The sequence below is a fragment of the Neoarius graeffei genome, chromosome 25 (assembly GCF_027579695.1).
Source record: "Neoarius graeffei isolate fNeoGra1 chromosome 25, fNeoGra1.pri, whole genome shotgun sequence".
Taxonomy (NCBI): Eukaryota; Metazoa; Chordata; class Actinopteri; order Siluriformes; family Ariidae; genus Neoarius; species Neoarius graeffei.
The window spans coordinates 44,593,282-44,613,866 of record NC_083593.1 but is presented as its reverse complement, the minus strand read 5'-3'; the positions used below and the strand labels follow the sequence as shown (position 1 = coordinate 44,613,866).

The 20,585-nt window shown below is 40.5% G+C and overlaps 1 protein-coding gene across 4 annotated transcripts in view; it reads left to right on the top strand.

Moving 5' to 3' along the window:
• galt (galactose-1-phosphate uridylyltransferase) overlaps positions 1-20,585 on the top strand; it is a 324,066-nt gene that overhangs the window by 242,149 nt on the left and 61,332 nt on the right. For 2 of the 4 annotated variants that reach the window (XM_060908975.1, XM_060908972.1), the window contains 3 exons: positions 144-298; positions 4,686-4,762; positions 12,980-13,112. In XM_060908975.1, the coding sequence (XP_060764958.1) occupies positions 144-298; positions 4,686-4,754 (224 nt within the window). In that variant the 3' untranslated portion in view covers positions 4,755-4,762; positions 12,980-13,112. Of the gene's footprint in view, positions 1-143; positions 299-4,685; positions 4,763-12,979; positions 13,113-13,233; positions 18,677-20,585 lie in introns of those variants that run through there. The other 2 variants (XM_060908974.1, XM_060908973.1) reach the window with 2 other exon arrangements.

Sequence of the window (20,585 nt, the reverse complement as noted above, 5' to 3'; positions counted from 1 at the left end):
TTTTTTTCTCTCTCTCTTCCTTTCAGGTGGGTGGGTCAGCTTTGTGATTGGGTGGGCCTGGCCCCCCCTTAGAGCTTGGCCTGATCTGTAGCGTTGCGTTAAGCCTAAACATCGCTCGATGTATCTTTTGCTGTGTGCTTTAGGAGCGCCAACAGGAAGTTATCTGGAAGAAGACATGAGCCACTGGCAGCTTCATGCACACTACTACCCTCCCCTACTCCGCTCAGCCACTGTCCGTAAGTTCATGGTGGGCTATGAAATGCTGGCTCAGGAGCAGCGTGACCTTACACCCGAACAGGTCAGTGCTGTCAGATATTGTAGCTTTGACCGATTGAATGATTTCAGAGTAATATAACATTTGAGGTACTGTATGTCAAATAAAACATGCTCGTCAAACCTACTTTCTTACTGGATCATATTCCGGTCTGCAGTGTTTCTGTTTAGAGAACTTGCACTCTATCTGTCTCAGACAGTCATCACTTAGTCGTGAGTAACTAAATTGGCCTAACGTCCAAATTTGAAGCAATTAATCCACCATTGAATTGGAAAATGCTTCAGAAACTGCACTTGCTTTCAAGTGATTTGAGGAGATGCAGTTTAGCTTTTTGCTGTCGATGTTTGGAAAGCATAAGGCAAAATTAGATGTTTTTGAAATATTGTGGATTTTTTTTCCCAATACGCCTAAATATGAAACCTGGACAGTTTTAGTACTTTGTGCTTTAATGTGGCCATGTCCTTGCTACCTGTCAGACACGGGCCATGCTGTATGACCTGGTCTTGTATAAAAAGAAAGAAAAAGGGGTTGAATTGGAGCCCTCCATCTTTCTATCCTCTCTTCTTATCACCACATGTTCACAGCAGGCCAGAAGGCATAATGTCCAGCTCTTGACTGATTTCCATCTGGATGTGTTGACTGATATCTTGATCAAATTAGCCAGTGCCATCAGGTTGCTGTCAGTCTGCCAGCGTGTCTGTGACACTGTGGCTCTGACTATGTCACCGAGCAAATCAGAGTGGAACACATAAATCACCTGAACCAATCCATCAACTCTGCAACAGACACTCACTCACCTCATCTGGCCCAACTCATAACCTTCACACCAAGAACCTAATCCAGTATGCCACGTCTATAGCAATCACCCATCCAAACACCTCCATCCTAACTCCTTGAACCAGTATAACCTCTACATCATTCCTTCAAACTAGTGCTGTCAAAAATGTCGCGTTATTAACGCGTTAACTTGACTCAATTTTAACGGCGATAATTTTTTTTATCGCGAGATTAACGCTCTGTGACATGATGTAGGTTTTTCATAAGCTTTTGAAACTGCCAGGAACTTGGAACAGAGACTTTGCATAGCAGCTAGACTGTAATGCCGCGCCCCGCACAGCCAGAGTCCTCTGCCCTCCTCCCCCAAAGAACCAGCGCGGGCAGGGCGCGCTAGTAGAGATGGGATTTATGGCTCTTTGATGGGATCCGCATCTTTGTGATCCGTTCTTTGAAAAGAGCCGTTCAAAAGACTGGCTCATCTGGCTCTTTTTAAATATTTATTCAGTTTTAAGAAGACAGCGTCTAAAGAAGCCAGATCCCTCTGAACTGTAAACTCAATGCTATCCCAGAAATCCTTCCTGTAATATGCAAATTTGGCCGCCTCTGATTGGACAGTGCGACGCATCAACAGGCAGAAAGTGTAAAAGTACAAAATGTGTTAAGTGAGCTGAAACAGTAAAGATCAGATTCAATGCAATATTTATCAACGAACAACTTAAAGTTAATATAATAGTGTACTTTATATTATAATCAAGCATGTCAAGCCTACCGTCACTGTGTAACCTGTCTCACTTCACTCATGGTTCTCTTGCTAGCCCCGCCCCGGTGCTTGGCTTAGGTTTCACTTTGCAGTGGCTGTGTCAAGACGTGTTATGCTTTGCAATAAAAAAAAACATTGGCACAAAGCAAGCCCATTCACTTTTTTATGCTGATAAGAGAATTACAATGGTTTTTCATGTGACAAAAATGTGCGATTAAATTGCGATTAATCGCGAGTTAACTATGACAGTCGCGACATTAATCGCGATTAAATATTTTAATCGCTTGACAGCACTACTTCAAACCAAACCTTACCAAACCCATCATACCAGCCAGAGCCTACTTCTATGCCAAACGCTCAGTTCTCTACATAAATGATCAAAACACATTTAAACTAACCAGCTGAATCAGCATAACCACCACACCAATCAGCCAGCCCAATACTGCCACACTCTTCACACCAGACCTAGCCAACCACCTCCACCCAATCTAACATGCCACCTCTATAGTAACCATCCATTTCAACACCACCATGATTATGTAAACCAGTCCATCAGTCACTCAACCCAGTACCATCACCACAGTCATCCAACCCAATATGTCCACCCCGATCACCTGAAACAGCATAACCAACACACCAATTACCCGAGTCACCACCCATACACTATTCATCCAACCCAACACCTGAACACATTACATTAAAGGAGAACTGAAGGCAAAGTTTTTTTTATCATCAAAATTCTGTTTCTCATTTTCTTAAATATAGGAATGCATTTTTGATAGCTATTTTGTCACTGCTATAGCAAGTTATGATTGTTTGAAATATGCTCTGTAATATATCAGTCCATATGTCAAAGCAATGGCCGTAAACAAGATTCGTTGAGACCTGTGCGAGACATCGTAGGACGGAAGTAAAACGTACAGCGGAAATCAAAGTGACCAACATCTGCCAACGTTGTCAAAAGACGCGCGTGCCCTCTGGCTGACACTTCACATTTCGAAGTCTCACACAAGTCTCGTGAAGATCGCGTGGATAAGCGACGCCTGCCGTGGACCAAATGAACTAAATTCAACATGGCTAAAAAATGAATACGCCGACAAGTACACTACCGTTCAAAAGTTTGGGGTCACTTTGAAATGTCCTTATTTTTGAAAGAAAAGCACTGTTCTTTTCAATGAAGATCACTTTAAACTAATCAGAAATACACTCTATACATTGCTAATGTGGTAAATGACTATTCTAGCTGCAAATGTCTGGTTTTTGATGCAATATCTCCATAGGTGTATAGAGGCCCATTTCCAGCAACTCTCACTCCAGTGTTCTAATGGTACAATGTGTTTGCTCATTGCCTCAGAAGGCTAATGGATGATTAGAAAACCCTTGTACAATCATGTTAGCACAGCTGAAAACAGTTGAGCTCTTTAGAGAAGCTATAAAACTGACCTTCCTTTGAGCAGATTGAGTTTCTGGAGCATCACATTTGTGGGGTCGATTAAATGCTCAAAATGGCCAGAAAAATGTCTTGACTATATTTTCTATTCATTTTACAACTTATGGTGGTAAATAAAAGTGTGACTTTTCATGGAAAACACAAAATTGTCTGGGTGACCCCAAACTTTTGAACGGTAGTGTATAATATTTAATTACAATTCGTTGCCGATACGAGTCACGATATAAGGTTACTAAAACCGAAAACGTAATTGAATAACACGTTAATTAAGAAATCTTATCCAGACGATCTTATCCAGAGCAACGGACAACATACCCAGAGCAGACTGGGGGGGTTAGGGGTCTTGTTGAGGGGCACTTAAGCCATTCCTGCTGGTCCAGGGAATTGAACCAATAACCTTCGGATCCCAAAGCTGTTTCTCTAATAAGCTGTTAAGCCACGGCTTCCCCCATTTCCCTGTTCTCCCAACAGCATTTTTCCAATCCAGCACTTACACTCAACCCAGTAACGCCACACCAGTCACCCAACTCAATACTTCCACCTCAGTCTCAGCCTACCACCTTCACACCCCTCGACAAGTGGAGTCTTTTTATACTCATCACTAATACATTCATACTGTCGTAGCTTTTGCATCATACCATACAGATCTGAGAGAGAACCGTGGTAAGTTAATGTGTGTCTGTGTGTGACTTTTATATCAGGGCATTATGGGAGTAGCAAAGGTGTTAAATGTAATACAGGGGTTCCTTTTTATCTTTTAGTGCTGCAATTTCCTGATTGGATAATTTGGGTTCTCAATGTGGAGGTGCACCCCTAGGGTGATTTAATGCGCGGTAGCATTTATTATGGCTTAATGAATGCTCCAGGACTGTGAAGCGCCCAGCTGCAGATTTGCTGCCGCTTATGAGACTGACCTCCTGTTAGCCACAGCACTAGCCGCTATCAAATTGTGCCAGAGCAGCGGGTGGCATAGGAATTAAACAGTGTAACGCTGTGAAGAAATTGGATCAGGAAATGACAGGGGCACTAGCCAGTTTAATCACTCTTCCTGAGAGCCTAAGAGGAGACTGTAGCTTCCCTCCTTCTCTTACATCAAAGCTCACCGCTGCTTGTTTTCTGTATGCACCAGGCGTGAATATCAGTCACATCCTTGGGCTCTGTCTAAGGTTGTATGTGTGTTATGTGGTGGCGTTGCTATGTCTGCTGACTTTATTGGGATGAGTTCACATCTCCTGTCTCAATTCAACAATAGCCCCAGGGAAAATACAAAAGAGGAACTTGAATGTTTTCTTCATTTTACAGCGGAGTTGTTTTTCTACCAGACATTCTTGCAAAGTTGCAGTTAGCCTTTGGTTTTTCAAGTGTTGATTCAAAGTAGCTCAGAACAACTCTGTGTGTGTGTGTGTGTGTGTGTCCGTCCACAGGCTGCCGAGAGATTACGAGCACTTTCTGAGGACCACTACAAAACCGGAGTGAAAGGGCAGCAGATTTGAAAATGGAGGTAAAAAAAAAAATCAGTGCTAAAATATGGAAGACGCACTCTGGAAGATCTGCTGAAAATCAGGAAATTATGATTATGCCAAAGAATTTTTAGACACATTAGATTGTAGTGTCATCGGTTGTGGAGAGAAACATGAGACCGAATACCTGGTCAGGTCTGAACTCCTCAAATGTATGTCTTTATTATGGCTGAAACAAAATGAAAAACTGAGTCAAATTGTTTAAAAAAAGGAAATGTTTGAGGTCTCCAAAACCACTTAATCGACTAAAGGATAATTAATCTCATCGTACATGGCTTATAGCCAACTCGGCGCTATCAGCTCATGTATGACTCGATTTCATGGAATAACTGTTTCATTCTATCCACATTCACTGGATTTTGAGAAATGGAGCTTTTTTTTTTTGTAAATTCGATAAATAAAAACTTTATACAAAGTGTCCGACAAAACAATTTCCGCTTTGAATGTGAACAAACTGGCAAAATGACAGTCGCAATTTGTGAAAAATGCTATAATAATAATTCTTGAAAAATAAATATATGGGACTTCCGGTCTGGCAGCCATGAGGTAGACAGCACACTATCGGAGCTCCCCGATCATCAAGAAAACGCCGTTATTTTTTTGAGGGATTGTTTCTTATTAACAGGACAAGTTAAAAAGGCGTTTATAATATGCCCAAACCAAAACAAAAAAGCGTATCACAGACGAGGGAAAGAGCTCAAACAACCGAGGACGAGTCAGTCGAGGACGACACACCCGGCCTTCCTGACATGGCGGAGCAACAGGTGGATGCAGACACGGCTAGCCTGCAGATGATATTGCAAGAGCTGAGAGAATTTCGGCGTGAAAATGTAGATACTCTTCGAGAGATACGAGAAGACATTAAGGCAACTAACAACAGAGTCGAAGAAGCCGAAATGCGAATTTCAGAGACAGAGGAAAGAGTGCAGGGGCTGGAAGAAGCTACGATGGAGCTGCTAAAGCTACAGGCTAAGCTGGAGGACAGGCTAACGGACCAGGAGGGGAGAGCAAGACGGGAGAATATAAGAATCCACGGCATAGAGGAGGGGTCCGAGAGCAACTCCACATCGATGATAACATTCGTGGAAAATCTGCTGAGGGAGAAGCTGGAGCTGCCCCCCACCCATGACCTGAAGATTGAACGTGCGCATCGCGCACTGGGACCGAAGCCCCCGGCTCAGTCTCCCCCGAGATCTATAGTCGCTAAATTCTCCAGCAGCAAAACTAAAGAAGAAATTCTGAAGTTGGTATGGCAGAAAAAAGGTTTTCTGTATAAGGAAAGAAGAGTTTTTGTGGACCACGACTATGCACCGGAGACCCTCAGGAAGCGCCGGGAATACGCAGAAGCGAAGAAGGTGCTGCGGGAAAACAACACACGGTTCCAGACGCCTTTCCCAGCCAGATTAAGGGTGTTCTACGAGGGTGAGACGTGCCTGTACAACTCTGCTGAGGAAGCTACGATGGACATGGTGAAGAGAGGTTTGCCCGTGACGATATTTAAACCACCGGTGAGCTGGGCTGATAGAGTGAAGGACCTGATGTGGCGCAAAGTCCGGTCTCCGGGGAGAGCGAAGCAGCAACCTGAGACGCCGCAGGATGGTTTTAAAAAGAGACTGGACGTTTTCAGGCGGTCTCACCGCTGATCTTGTTGCGCCTTAGAGCGGTTTCCCCACGGTAAGGATACATAGTAGTAGTGGCAGTGAAACGAACAATTAATTAACCGCTACTTTAAGATGTGTTTGGGACAGTTTAATGACATTAATAATACAACATGTGTGATCGGGGAAGCTCCGACTAAGCTAAAACATGGAACATTTTGAAAACTTAAAGGAGGGCCCTCCACAACTGGAGATGATTGGAGACTTTCCCTCCGAGCCGGCAAAACATCCCGGCTCCTTCAGGGTCACAAACGAGACCTCAAATCAGGAAGTTCAACTTGAGTCACTGGTAAAATGTATTAAGTTCATGTTTTCTTGGGACTGTTCAAGTCACGTTCTTTTTTCTGTTTGTGTTCTTATAGTGTTTGAGTGGAGGGGGGGTAGTAAGATTAAGAGACACATAATTTATAATGGAAAGTCCAAAAGTTCCACTTAGGTTGGCCTCTTATAATGTGAAGGGTGTACTTAATCCAGTTAAAAGAAGTAAAATTCTGGGTAAAATGAAAAGAGACAAGGTAGATGTAATATTCCTGCAAGAGACACATTTAACTGAATCCGAGCATGCTAAACTTAAAAGGCAGGGCTTTAATCAAGTTTATTCATCGTCCTATAAAACAGGACATAGAAGGGGAGTGGCAACACTGATAGCGAAAAGAGTAATTTTTGAAAAGATATCAGAAACCACGGACAAAGAGGGTAGGTATAGCATGCTTGTAGGAAAATTAGAAGGGTCAGAAGTCACTCTCTTAAATGTTTATGTACCCCCAGGTGCAACATGGGAGTTCTATAGACAAGTATTTGATCTCATGATTACAAAAGCCCAGGGAATGGTGATCTGTGGTGGTGACTTTAACTTGAGATTGAATCCAAAGTGGGATGTGTCAAGATCCACTCAGACTAACACAGTAAGCAAAAAGGTGAGAAAGATGATGAGTGAAATGGGCATTTGTGACGTATGGAGGGAGTTTAATCCTACAACTAGAGATTACACCTTTTATTCCCCACCACATAAAACGTACTCAAGGATTGATTATTTCTTCATGTACAGCAAAGACATTGGTGTTGTAAAGTCTTGTAAAATTGGAATAATGGACCTCTCGGACCACAGCCCGGTTTATCTAGATTTAAACTTTAAAAATAACAAAAACTGTTTTTCCTGGAGACTTAATTTAAATGTACTTAAAGGGAAAATGAAGAAAGAACTTCAGGAGGAAATTCGGTTATACCTGTCAGAAAATGATAATGGGGAAGTGTCCCCACTTATGGTATGGGATGCAGGTAAAGCTGTCTTGAGAGGGAAAATTATTGCGAAACTGGCCCTACAAAAGAGGCTTAGACAGGAGAAACTGAATAAACTAGAAAAAGAGTTAGAAAATTTGGAGAAAAAACACAAAAAAGATGTCCAAATGGATATTACGCAGAAAATTAAGGAAATTAAAAATCAAATCAAAGAAATTTACGAGGTAGAAATTCAGAAGAAACTAACCTTTTTGAAACAGAGTTATTATGAAGTAGGTAATAAGTCAGCCAAAATTCTGGCTTATAAATTTAAAAAACAACAAGCAGAGAGGGTAGTATATAAAATCAAAGACCCAACCACCAAACAAATTAAATTTGACTTTCAGGACATTCATAGTTGCTTTGAAAAATATTATAAAAATTTATACACCCGGATGGTCAGTAAGGGGAATAAGACACCTGAATCTCTGCTTGCGTCACTCAATCTCCCCACAATTACAGAAGACCAGAACAAAGTCCTATTGGCCAATGTGACTATCGAAGAACTCCAAAAGGCAATCTCTAGACTAAAACCTAATAAGTCCCCAGGCTCCGATGGGTTTACAGCGGAGTGGTATAAGACTTTCTGTGACTCATTATCACCTTTACTACTGAGGACATTCAATTGGGTCATTAAAAATGGAGAGATGCCTCCATCTTGGAGGGAGGCAATTATTACTGTAATACCGAAAGATGGTAAAGATAAAACAGATTGTTCTAGTTATCGACCAATTAGCTTGCTAAACCAGGATTATAAACTATTCACATCAATTTTAGCAAAACGCTTGGAAATCATACTTCCAGATATTATTCAATTAGATCAAACGGGGTTCATTAAGCAGAGGCAAACCCAGGACAATGTCAGGAGGACATTGCATGTTATCAACCATATAAACCAAGACAAATTAGAGGCTGTTCTGCTGGGGCTAGACGCAGAGAAGGCTTTTGACTCTGTCGACTGGTCATTCCTATATAAGACACTAGAGAGATTCCAGTTTCACAATGATTTTGTTAAAGTAATACAAGCCCTATACTATAAACCAACAGCTAAAATTCGAATTAATGGAGGATTATCAAATAGTTTTGAATTAGAAAGGGGATGTCGACAGGGCTGCCCTATATCTCCGCTCTTATTTGCCATCTTTATAGAGCCCTTGAGTCAATGGATAAGGCAGAATGAGAAGATTAAGGGAATTATGGTGTCGCATGAAGAACACAAAATTGCCCTGTTCGCTGATGATATTTTGATATACTTGGGGCAGCCATCCTCCTCTTTTCCAGAATTACTCACAACCCTGAAGGAATATGGCTTACTATCAGGTTATAAACTTAATACTCACAAATCACAAATTTTGACATTCAGGTATTCACCTAGCCATACCATCAGAGAGGAATTTAAAGTCAATTGGGAATCCAAATCAATTAAATATCTAGGTGTGAATATCCCAAAACACCTGAACATGATCATATCAGAGAACTATGACATACTATTTTCCAAAATTAAATCAGACCTGACCAGGTGGAATCTAATCCCCTTCTTAGGATTAGGACAAAGAGTGGAAGCGATAAAAATGAACCTGTTGCCCAGATTACTGTATCTGTTCCAAAACATACCAGTCGAGCTCCCAAAGGGGAAATTTCAAGAATTAGATAAATTAATATCGCGATTCATTTGGCAGGGGAAGAAGCCAAGAATTCGCTATAAAACTCTCCAACTAGCAACGGACAAAGGAGGCCTTGCTCTCCCGAATATTAAAAATTATTATCAAGCGGTTCAGATAAAAATTTTGGTTAACATTTGCAACCCTTCCTATAAAGCAAAGTGGAAAGACATAGAATGTCAGATATCTAGCGACATCCCAATACAAGCAATTATAGGGGATAGTGGACTGATTAATTGTTTAAAAGAGGTAAACCCATGGATTAAAACGTCAATGAGGATTTGGCACAGGGTAATCAATGAAAATAAGGCGAAAGAACCTTACTGGATCATAAAATGGATAGGATATGACATAGATTTTGTACCAAACAGGATGGATGCTAGATTTAAACAGTGGGCTGACAAAGGGCTAGCAAAATACAGTGACCTTTTTGAGGGGGGCAAACTGCGACAGTTCCAGGATCTTAAAAATCGATTTAGTTTAATAAATCAAGATTTTTATAGATTTTTGCAAGTTAGACATTATGTAGATAATATAACGAAAAAGGAAGAAGTACGACAAACTAACTTGGGATTACTGAAGATATTTCTACTCAGCTACAGATCGGACCCTGGACGCGGAAACATATCAAAGATATATAAGGTGTTGCAAGAACTAGAAGGAGGAGACACTGCATATATAAAGGAGAAATGGGAGAAGGAGAGCAACATTACGATGCAGATGGAAACATGGGGAAAAATTATGTTACAGAAGTGGAAGAGTACATTCTCTCTGTCCTGGAGAGAATTTGGGTGGAAAAATGTTGTCAGGTTTTTTAGAGTTCCAGCACAAAGGACTTCTCTGGGAAGAAATACAGCCTGCTGGAGATCCTGTGGCGAGAGCAAGGCAACGCATTATCACGTGTTTTGGGATTGTCCGGTCATTACAAAATACTGGGAAGAAATTAAATCGAACATGGAGAAAATCATGAAAATAGTGATTCCATCAGGGTTTGAGACCTTATACTTAGGGCTAAGACCGGACTCTGTGAAGGGACCTGAAAACAGATATATGTATAATATTTTATTATTAGCAAGTACAAAAGCAATCACAAGGAAATGGTTGGTAAAAGATTCCCCTACAATTGAAGATTGGATCAAAGTGGTAAAGGATATTTTCACGATGGAGAAGCTAACATTCATTTTGAGGCTGGAACAAGAAAAGTTCGAAAGTTATTGGAAAGTTTGGATCAACTATCTAACAAATGATAGGCAGGAAGTTTAAAGTGACAACCCCATACCCCCCTCCTCCTCTTGGTTCTTAGTTTCTTGACTACACTCATTTGGTTCTGGTTTCAGTTTTTGGTGTAGTTATTACATTATTATTATTATATGTGCTACACATGTATGCAGCAAGCTATCTTTGTTTTATTTTAATGACTATCACAATTGTTATTATTTGAGTTATTTATACTTTTGTCATTGCTGTTATTAACACCCCTTGATGGATTATTGTCCATACTACTCCCCATATAACATGGTTATTAGTGTTACTTTGTAACAGTATGATTTTTTTTTTTTTTTTTTTTTTTTTTGGATACTTGAGATGTTTAGAAATTTAGAGGGGTGCTGTGTTAGGGAACGTAGCTGCTTTTGTAATGATTTTTTTTTTTTTTTTTTTTTTTAATTTTGAATATCTTTGTAACCTATTTGTTTTTTTATATATGTTTCAAGCAATAGACTTGATGAGGTATACATGTATGAGCTCTCATTTTTTCCAATAAAAAGTTTAATAACAAAAAAGAAAAATAAATATATGTTGTTTACCAGCTGGGAGGTCCGTATCGTGAAATCCCGTGACCGAGGTCTTGAAAGTACTGAGCGAGGCCCTCTGGGCCGAGGTCAGTATTCAAGGCCGAGGTCACGGTATTTCACCATACGGACCGACCTTAAGCTGGTAAATAATATATTTATTTTTTTCTTTACCAAATTCTAACAGAAAACGAGAGCGCCCGAAACGGAAAACCAAGCCAAGCCGAGCTGAGCCGCCATTTTGAATCCTCATTCATGGCTGTAATGCAAATTGCTTCCTCCTCGGTATACAAGTGCACTTCCATGGCAGGAAAAAAACTACATTTTGCCGCCTATGTAGTCCCCTATTTATACAAAATTGAGTCATTCAGGATTCAGCCATGTTTTTGCTCGGTGTTAGCAAGTTAGAGGTTTTTAGCTTTCTCCTGAAAAGTTTTCTTTTATTTCTTCTTCCTCAGGGTAGTAAAACTCGCTTTCGCTGTGAACACTGTCGTTATCGCTATCCATGCTGTAAAATTAATGCTATTTTGAATCCTCATTCATGGCTGTAATGCAAATTGCTTCCTCCTCGGTATACAAGTGCACTTCCATGGCAGGAAAAAAAACTACATTTTGCCGCCTATGTAGTCCCCTATTTATACAAAATTAAGTCATTCAGGATTCAGCCATGTTTTTGCTCAGCGTTAGCAACAGTTAGAGGTTTTTAGCTTTCTCCTGAAATGTTTTCTTTTACTGTATTTCTTCTTCCTCAGGGTAGTAAAACTCGCTTTTGCTGTGAAGACTGTTGTTATCGCTATCCATGATGCAAAATTAATGCTATTATGCTGAGAAATGCTGGCAAAAACGTATAAGATTTTTGATAAAAATCTTATAAAAAAAGATAAATGTTGACAGAAATTGCTACTATGTTTGTTGTTGTGAATGAGCGAGTCACCAGAGGTCCGTAACTGGGGTCCGTACCATAGGATAGGGGCCCGCTCGCCAGCCAATCAGAGCGCAGGATTTGATGGAAACCAGACCGTGAAAAAAAAAAATTATTTACCAGCTGGGAAGTCCATATCGTCAAATACCGTGACCGAGGTCTTGAAGATACTGACCGAGGCCCAGTATTTTCAAGGCAGAGGTCACGTTATTTCACTATACGGACCGACCTTAAGCTGGTAAATAATATATTTATTTTTTTCTTTACCAAATTCTAACAGAAAATGAGAGCACCCGAAAGGGAAACCATATTTAGAACAAACCTGCTACAAGCTCGTTTTCGTCTTTCTCCTGAAATGTTTTCTTTGATTTTTTAATCAGGGTAGTCAAACTCGCTTTCGCTGTGAACACTGTCATTATCGCTATCCATGCTGTAAAATTAATGCTATTATACTGAGAAATGTGAAAATAAATGTTGACAAAAAAATGCTACTATATTTGTTGTTGTTGTGAACGAGCGAGTCGCCAAAGGTCCGTAACCGGGGTCCGGATCGTAGGATTCTGGACCGCTCACGAGCCAATCAGAGTGCACAATTTGATGGAAACCGGACTATGAAAAAAAATAAAAAAAAGATATGTTCTTACCATCAAATACTTTTATTCCATATTTTGCTGCTTTTTTTTTTGTATTTTTTGGGGTTTTGTTTTCAAGTAGAGTTTTTATTTCGTCCTCAGTTGGTTCAGCAACACGTTCCGCCATTTTGTTTTTCTCTACTCACGGTATATGAGCTGATAGCCTAGTAACAGAGTAGCCAATCAGAGTGTGTGATTGCTCATATCCAGTGAATGTGGATAGAATAATATCAATTGTGTTTTGTTTTTTTCTACAGTAATATTTATGATGGGGTTTCCTGAATTACCATTCCTGTTGCTGTCCTAAAATGATGATTCACCTGATGAAAAATGTATTAATTGCTCATCAGCTTTTAAATGGCTTATCAATAAATAATTACCAAGAAATAACTTTGACAGCCTGAAGACACATTTTGCTATATTTTTGGAAGTGCTATAAATCACATTGTGTACCTGAGGACTTCGTTGTTTGAAGAAACATATTAAGGCAGTTGCCCTTTTGCCCCTCCAGTTTAAGCAGGAGCTGCCACACTGGAGCTTTTCTTCAACTTTTGTTTTAGAGCATTGACTTTCAGAGACGAGACGTTTTCCCAGATAAACAGAGGTACAACAGAAGGCCCTGTGCAGATTCCCTCAGCACTTCTGAATGTGCTGCACTGTGTGTTGGCCGAGCCTGACTCTCTCCCAGCCATCTGATCCAGTACCGGGTGATGTTTGAGATGCTGGGCTGATGATGCACAAACTGAGAAGCTCTTCAGTGTATTAGAGTGATTTAAGAAATATAATTCATAAAACAACTTACATTTAGGCTTTAGAGCTGACAAAATAGTTGTGTGAGTGTGTGGTTTGGTTTACGTTTACCTGTTTTGATGGCTATAGACCCCTTTCACTGACGTCACCCGAAACCGGAAGTAAACAGACCCTGCGCCATTTTGGAAGACCAACAAACTCGTGATTAGGGGGGAATAACGGCAGCGGTATGTGAACCCACGAGAATAAAGTGCAGTGGCAAACGACTTAAACAAATCTGAGTTGTTTTATTTATGATTTATTGGCCCAACAGTAGACTTGAAAGAAACCTGTGTGAGACTTGGCAAAAAACTGTGGATATAACGGATAAGTCTGTGCATGATCTGCGGACACTTTGAGGTAAGCAAACGCAAGAAATTCAGATTTAAAACATGCTAAATTGGCCCCAAGTTGATAACTGGATGAGGAGCAAGCCTCCCAGACTTCTACAATTTAATAATAATAATAATTTAGGATGGTTTGGGGCTTGCTCGCTGCTGCCAGGTTGGTTGTTGAGTAGCCTGACTGTTTTTTTTTTTTTTCTTGCGTGTGGTATCATTGTTGACGCGAGGTTGTTTTTTGAACATGCCAATGCGGACACGATTTCCCCTGATGAGTTATGACTTCAGACGCGATGCGTGTGTGGAGGTGTGGAGTCCGCGTGATATGTGTGTAAGATAGGCTTCTCATGCGTTTAGAGATCCGCGCTCCGAGACAAGCGCAAGCACCCCCCCCCCCCCCCCCCCCCCCAAGGGAAAAAAGGGACCCCCCCGAAAATATCGGCATAGTTCGAACACTGAGTGTAGGCACTGGGTGTAAACAACAAATAGTTTACAATGTCTGGGTAGCAAACAGATGGCAGAATTGGTGTCAGGTCCTCCTTATGTTTCCATTCTCCCTTGCCGCGAGTCTTATCATATGGGTCAAACCCATCAATCACAGCCAGTTTCTCCACATACCGTGCCCTTTCTGCAGCTGGTAATGTACTCACATAACCCGAATTATCATCCATCGTGTCACTTTACTCTCGCTCGTACTTTGTTTTATATTGTGAGTGCATGTACTTGGTCTTCCAATATGGCGCCTAACAAAATCTCGCGGCGCGGTGACGTCATGTGAAAGGGGTCTATAGCCCACATCCTTAACCAATGATCTACCTGTACCATATTTTTATTTTTTATTTTTTTGCAGTTCACTGGGATTGTATTCTTCAATTGAAAACAAAATTACAGCATTCAAAATTCAATGTACAAATATTCACCTTCCTAAAATACAGTTCCAAAATTTTCCAGGTGTTATGACACCATTATTCAAAAGGTAATATTCAACGCATTCTTTTTCAACCTCACAAATTCAGTCTGCCAAAATTCAGGCTTAACATTCACCATCTGGGTATCACGATGGATTGCCAGTACATTATTGTAACCGATGCTGCTCAAAGCCTGCTTCATGCTCTGATGGTTATGTGACTACAATTAAGCCAGCTGCTGTTCCTGAAAACACGGTTAATCTAGCTGCACATAAATTTTAGGGGCATGGCTTTTAGCCGCTTAGCGTACCATACTTTTTTTTTTTAATTCATTATTATAAAAAAAGTATCACCAGTACCATATTTTCCATGTTGCTGGTGCTGGTCCTGGAGCTGGTATTGTTCATGGAAACAGGTATATTTTTAGGAACCAGTTCTAATTTCCATCCGAGTCAGAATTGTGCTTTACTGACCAAGTAAGTGAGTTTTCAAGGAATTTAGGGAATCATTTTGATATGACGTATCAATCGTCAAACAGAGAAATATTGCTAAACGTTTCAGGAGACTCTGTTATCAGGTGGGAGTTTACTACTAGGCTTTTAAATAATAACAAACAAAGGGGTTTTTACGGTATCCGGTTATTTCACACAAAAGTCTTTTCACACAAGTCCAATTACAATCTAAAGTCACTTTGCACAATTGTTATAAACAACCCTGAAGATGCCCGAGTGTCAAGTGTTTGGGTGTAAAAATAAGCCCGATCATCGAAGCAGTGAACGCACACACATACACATGCACGCATGCATGCATGCATGTGCGCGTAAACAGTGAACACTGTTCTTATTTGTTGTTTTTATTCACTCAGAAAAGTGATCTTTTTAGACACTAAGAATCGCATTGCTATGGCAACGGGATTGCTTACTAGTATCTGTGTCAGTACTGCATATGCATTATCTAGCCAAGTGAGATTTAAACTTCATAAAAGTGAAGTCTGTTGATGTGCGTATTTCGTCGCTAGTAAAAATCATACGGTTACAGAAAATTTCTGATTAGATTTTTAGAATTAGAAGCTTTTATTTGCCTCACACACAATACTGTGCAAAAGTCTTAGGCACGTGTAAAGCAATGCTGTAGACCAAAAAAATGGCTTAAAAATAATGAAATAAAATGTTTCAACATTAAAAAAATACCATAAACCATAATAAGTAAGCCATAATACATGAAACAAAGTCAATATTTGGTGTGAGACGACTTTGCTTTAAAAAAAAAATTAAAAATAGTAGTCTCAGGTCCAATGAGTGCAGTTTTATGCGGAAATGAGCTGTAGGTTTTACTGAACATCTTCCAGAACCAGCCACAGTTCTTCTGGACACTTTGACTGTCTCACTCGCTTCTTCATTTTGCACCAAAACCCAGCAGCCTTCATTATGTTTTCTTTTTTTCATCTGAAAAGTGCTCTCTTATGGAATATGCTGCTCAGATACAAACTTATTTTTCTGTAGCATTTAATTTTGTGCTGGAAAACAAATGTTTGGACTCCTAAAATGTTTTTGTACTGACTCGATTATGTAGAAGTCATAAAATAGAAATCTGTAACAAAATTTGTATGAAAAAAAATAGGGGGGCTAAGACTTTTGCACTTTTCACAAACCTGGAAGTTGACTGTAACTGAGCTGGTGTAAAACTGTGTGTTAAATTGTTTGGAAGGAGGATTGGTGACTAACAGACAGGCTTCATCAAGCATGGCGGGTTCAAGATGGCGGGACGGCGAAATGTATTCTATCAGAATCTCAGCAACTTCCATAAAAAAAAAAAAATCAAAGATCTTTAAACATGATCAGAACTTGTGTGAAATGACTTTAGATTTGTGCAAAATGACCGTAAACCGGTTTTTACAAGTTGTACTTCTGATTTCATGAAAAAGTTAACGGTCTGCGTTCAGCACAAATCCATCATCATGTACCACCATAATGCACCAAATGGGAGATTAATGTTATTGTTTTTATCAGCGTGTTCAAATGCTCAGTTTTAACGTTGGCTTTGAGGATATTGCCCCCATTCCCTTTGTGGCAGTTGCCAATAAAACAGCAGCCATAAATTACTTAAGATGTGGCAAAATGATTACAGCTCCAAGCCCCTGACATCAATTATTATCCCCTGCCCAAACGAAGTTTGGTGGAGGATATAGAAATGGATTCCATCTGTCCGTCCGTCCGTCCGTCTGGTCATGTTTTCGTTTGCGGGCCATATCTTTAAAACTACTGGAGATATCTTCATGAAACTTTGTATACCTATCAAGCAACATGTGAACTGGTGCCTTTTGCTATTTTGGATTTTTGAAAAAAAAAAACAAGTATTTTTCAAATTTTTACATAAAAAATAGATTTTGACTTTCTAAGGGTGTATTCAGACCAGGATAGTTCGATAGTTCACTTGCTTTGGTCCGAACCAAATGTTTTTTTTATTTTTTCATTTTGGTGCGGTTCGCTTTCACACTGTACATTTTAGTAAGCGGACCAAAATCTGTCAACAAAGCCACGCGCCCTGAGGTCGTTCAGCTATTGGTCAGAGACGACACGCACACAAAGCGCTGTTCTGTGGAGCGCGTGAACCCCTTCTCCTTCATTTTCTCACTGAATACAGCAAACACGTCGGCATTTTTGTGTGTTCTCTCCAAAAGCTCAGATATGTGGACATCTGCCCATATATCCACAAGGGTACGCGTTTCTTCCTCAGCCCACGTTTGCCCCCTACTCATTTTTTGTACTCTGTAGTCTAGCCTACCACTGGTCTGAATGACTGAACGACTGTTGTAAGGTTCCCTTGACAACCGAAACAGTGTTTGCACTTTGCGGTGGAGTGTCAAGACACTGTTTCCCATAATGTTCGACAAACAACGGAAGCTCCCGAGGTACAAAAAAGCAAAACTGTCGGATTAGGTCCGGTCTGCTTTCACACCTCCAAAAGATCCGCACCAGGGTTCCTTTGGTCCGGACCGAGTCCGACCTTGCAGCTCGGTCTCGGTCCGCTTGTTTGGTCCGGACCAGAGTTCGGTGGTTTGTATTCAGACCAACCCAAAAGGTCCGGACCAAGGGAAATTTGGTTCGTTTGGTCGTTTGGTCCGGACCAAACAACGTAGGTGTGAATACGCCCTCAGAGCAATGTTCGTTTCCGGAGCTTATATCCAAAACGATTCATGATACGGATTTGAAACTCGGTATACATGTTAACAAGGTGATGTACAGTAGATGTGCCTTTTCATACTAAGAAATTTAAATTTTTCATGTTTCCATGGAAACAATTTCAGACTTAATCTCTCAGGTTAGCCTTAGGGGTAGGTTTTGTTTCCGGAGCAGAACTTGAAAACTATGAGTGGTATGATCTTGAAAGTTGGTATATGTCTTGATTAAGTAATGTACATGTCCCTTATGATACTAAGAAATATGAGAAATTTTCATTTTTAGCTCACCTCGACCAAAGGTCCGTGGGTTTATGCCATGGGCTGCTGAGGTCAGTGTAAAGAAGTAGGGTTGGTTTCCTGCAGCAGAACTTGACAAATAATATCTTGAAACTTGGTATATAGTTGATATACAGTATGGTGGGGGGATATAGATGACTCTGTCTTCTTGTTTAGATTCTTGAAACAAGACCAGCACTATATCTGTAAGGTGCAATGCCAGAACATGGCATTACTGAAGTATATATCTTGTGTTTTTGCTGTGCAGTCTGGGGGGGGGCAAATAAAAAGCTCTTTTCATGTCATGGTAGTAGAGTGAGTGTGATTCGATCAGTTCCGAGTCATCGGAGTCGGATCATTTTCTTCCACTGAACATCTCCTTTAGATTTATCTCAACAAAGATCACTGACTCATGCTGTTTATTCACGTCTGATAGTGAAATATCATAATATAATATAATGTGTCCATGATTTAAAATAAATAAAGGACCTGCCTTACATATCTATGTGCAAGTGTTTTTTGTTATAAATTTTGCTGCTCTCTTTCATGAACCAACTCAAGTGTTGGGAATATGCACAAAGGACACTGGGCGATAACGTTATCTTTGGGCCAAGGTGATCATTTGTCTTCCACCATATATTGGGTCCTTGTCCTGTCATCTGCTGCCTGAACATGTTCCCCAGGGAGCTTTGCTGCTCCTTCACACTGTCCTGTCTCCTCATCTTTCATAGCGAACTTCTCCGAACTCTACACTTTTCTCATTAAAAGTGGCATGTTACGGATGGCTCTCCGCTTCGAGGTGGAGTATCAATTCTGATCGATCATTCTGATTTCCATGAGAGCGTCACTGTTGCTAGCACAATGCATCCTGAAGCCTCGCAGCACCTCATCCATCTCCAGCACAACTCACGAGTCACGAGTCACATTACCATCCCGAGCTCTGTGCAATCCATAAGGAGATGTGTGTTCATTAAAAAGTTTGTCCCTGGATCAATCTGGGGTGTGTCGTCTTGGCAGTGAGGCACGCTAATAATGATGAAATCTGTTTTGCTTTTAGGACTTTTAACAGTCTTTAATGTTGTAGGATGACCTTATCATAGATTCACAGGGAATATAATTTTGCTTTGATGCAAACTTTTTTCCATCTCAGAATAAAGTTGTTAGACATATCTACTGTAGTAGACATACTACTAAAGGCTGTCTGTCTGTTCATCAGTGCAAATCGACACAGCTGGACGCACATACTCCATACTTTGCGCATGGATTGGTGACACCCCAGAAGGGCCCAAGACAACATTTTTGATTTTCCAAAACATGGTATTAGTACTAATCCAACGCACTATTCATTTCCCGTAGGCTACATGCTCATGCTAACAAACTGCGCGCAGCCTCGACAGGGAATCCCCTCCCCGACTCGCCTGAGAGTTTCGATTGTACAGGACCTCACAATCAGCGCTCCTCGCCGGAGACGTCCACTAGGGCCGAGTCTACATCACTGAGGAGATGTGGGGAGCGATTTACGTCATTTTGGCAGAACATAGTGAAAACATGCAATATATATCACAAGTGTTCACTCAACTCTCCACTGGGCCTTTCAGAGGAAATCAGGTTCATGGGCAATAACTATTAGTTTTTCTACTGCAAATCGCATCCAGGATCTATGAGCACTCAGCACTTTTTTTATGTGTATGTCTAAAAAACAAAAAAACAAAACATCGACAAGTTTATTTACTGCCATTCATTCGTACAATATTTTCAAGCATTGCATCACATTTGGAATGTACGGTATGCCATCTTTCAAATTTAAAAAGACCATGAGACCTGGTTCTGAATATTAATCATTAATCAGCATTGTATGAAAATGTCAAGGTCATGTAGCCCTTGTGTGATCATATTCGTGTCTGTACTTCACAGGATTGGTTCTGAAGATGGAATGGAGAAACTTTCCTGGCATATTGCAATTCCTGCTCACGATTACATTTTCACAGAGTTTGAAAAAGTTTACAGTCGAAAGAGTTTACAATAGCCTTATATTACCGCTTTTTGATTATGCTGATTTAGTATCGGGTGATAAAAATAACGAAGTACTCATGTAGCATCGTCAAATATTACAAAAATAATGCTGCACCATCTATTCTAGACCAACCAAAGTACTTTTCTGCCACTCAATCTCTTGATCAGTTAAAATGAGAACCTCTAGATATCCGCTGCCACCATTGTTGTGTAGCTGTATATAAATGCCTTCACAATGTTATAGATCTCATCTCATCTCATTATCTGTAGCCGCTTTATCCTGTTCTACAGGGTCGCAGGCAAGCTGGAGCCTATCCCAGCTGACTACGGGCGAAAGGCGGGGTACACCCTGGAC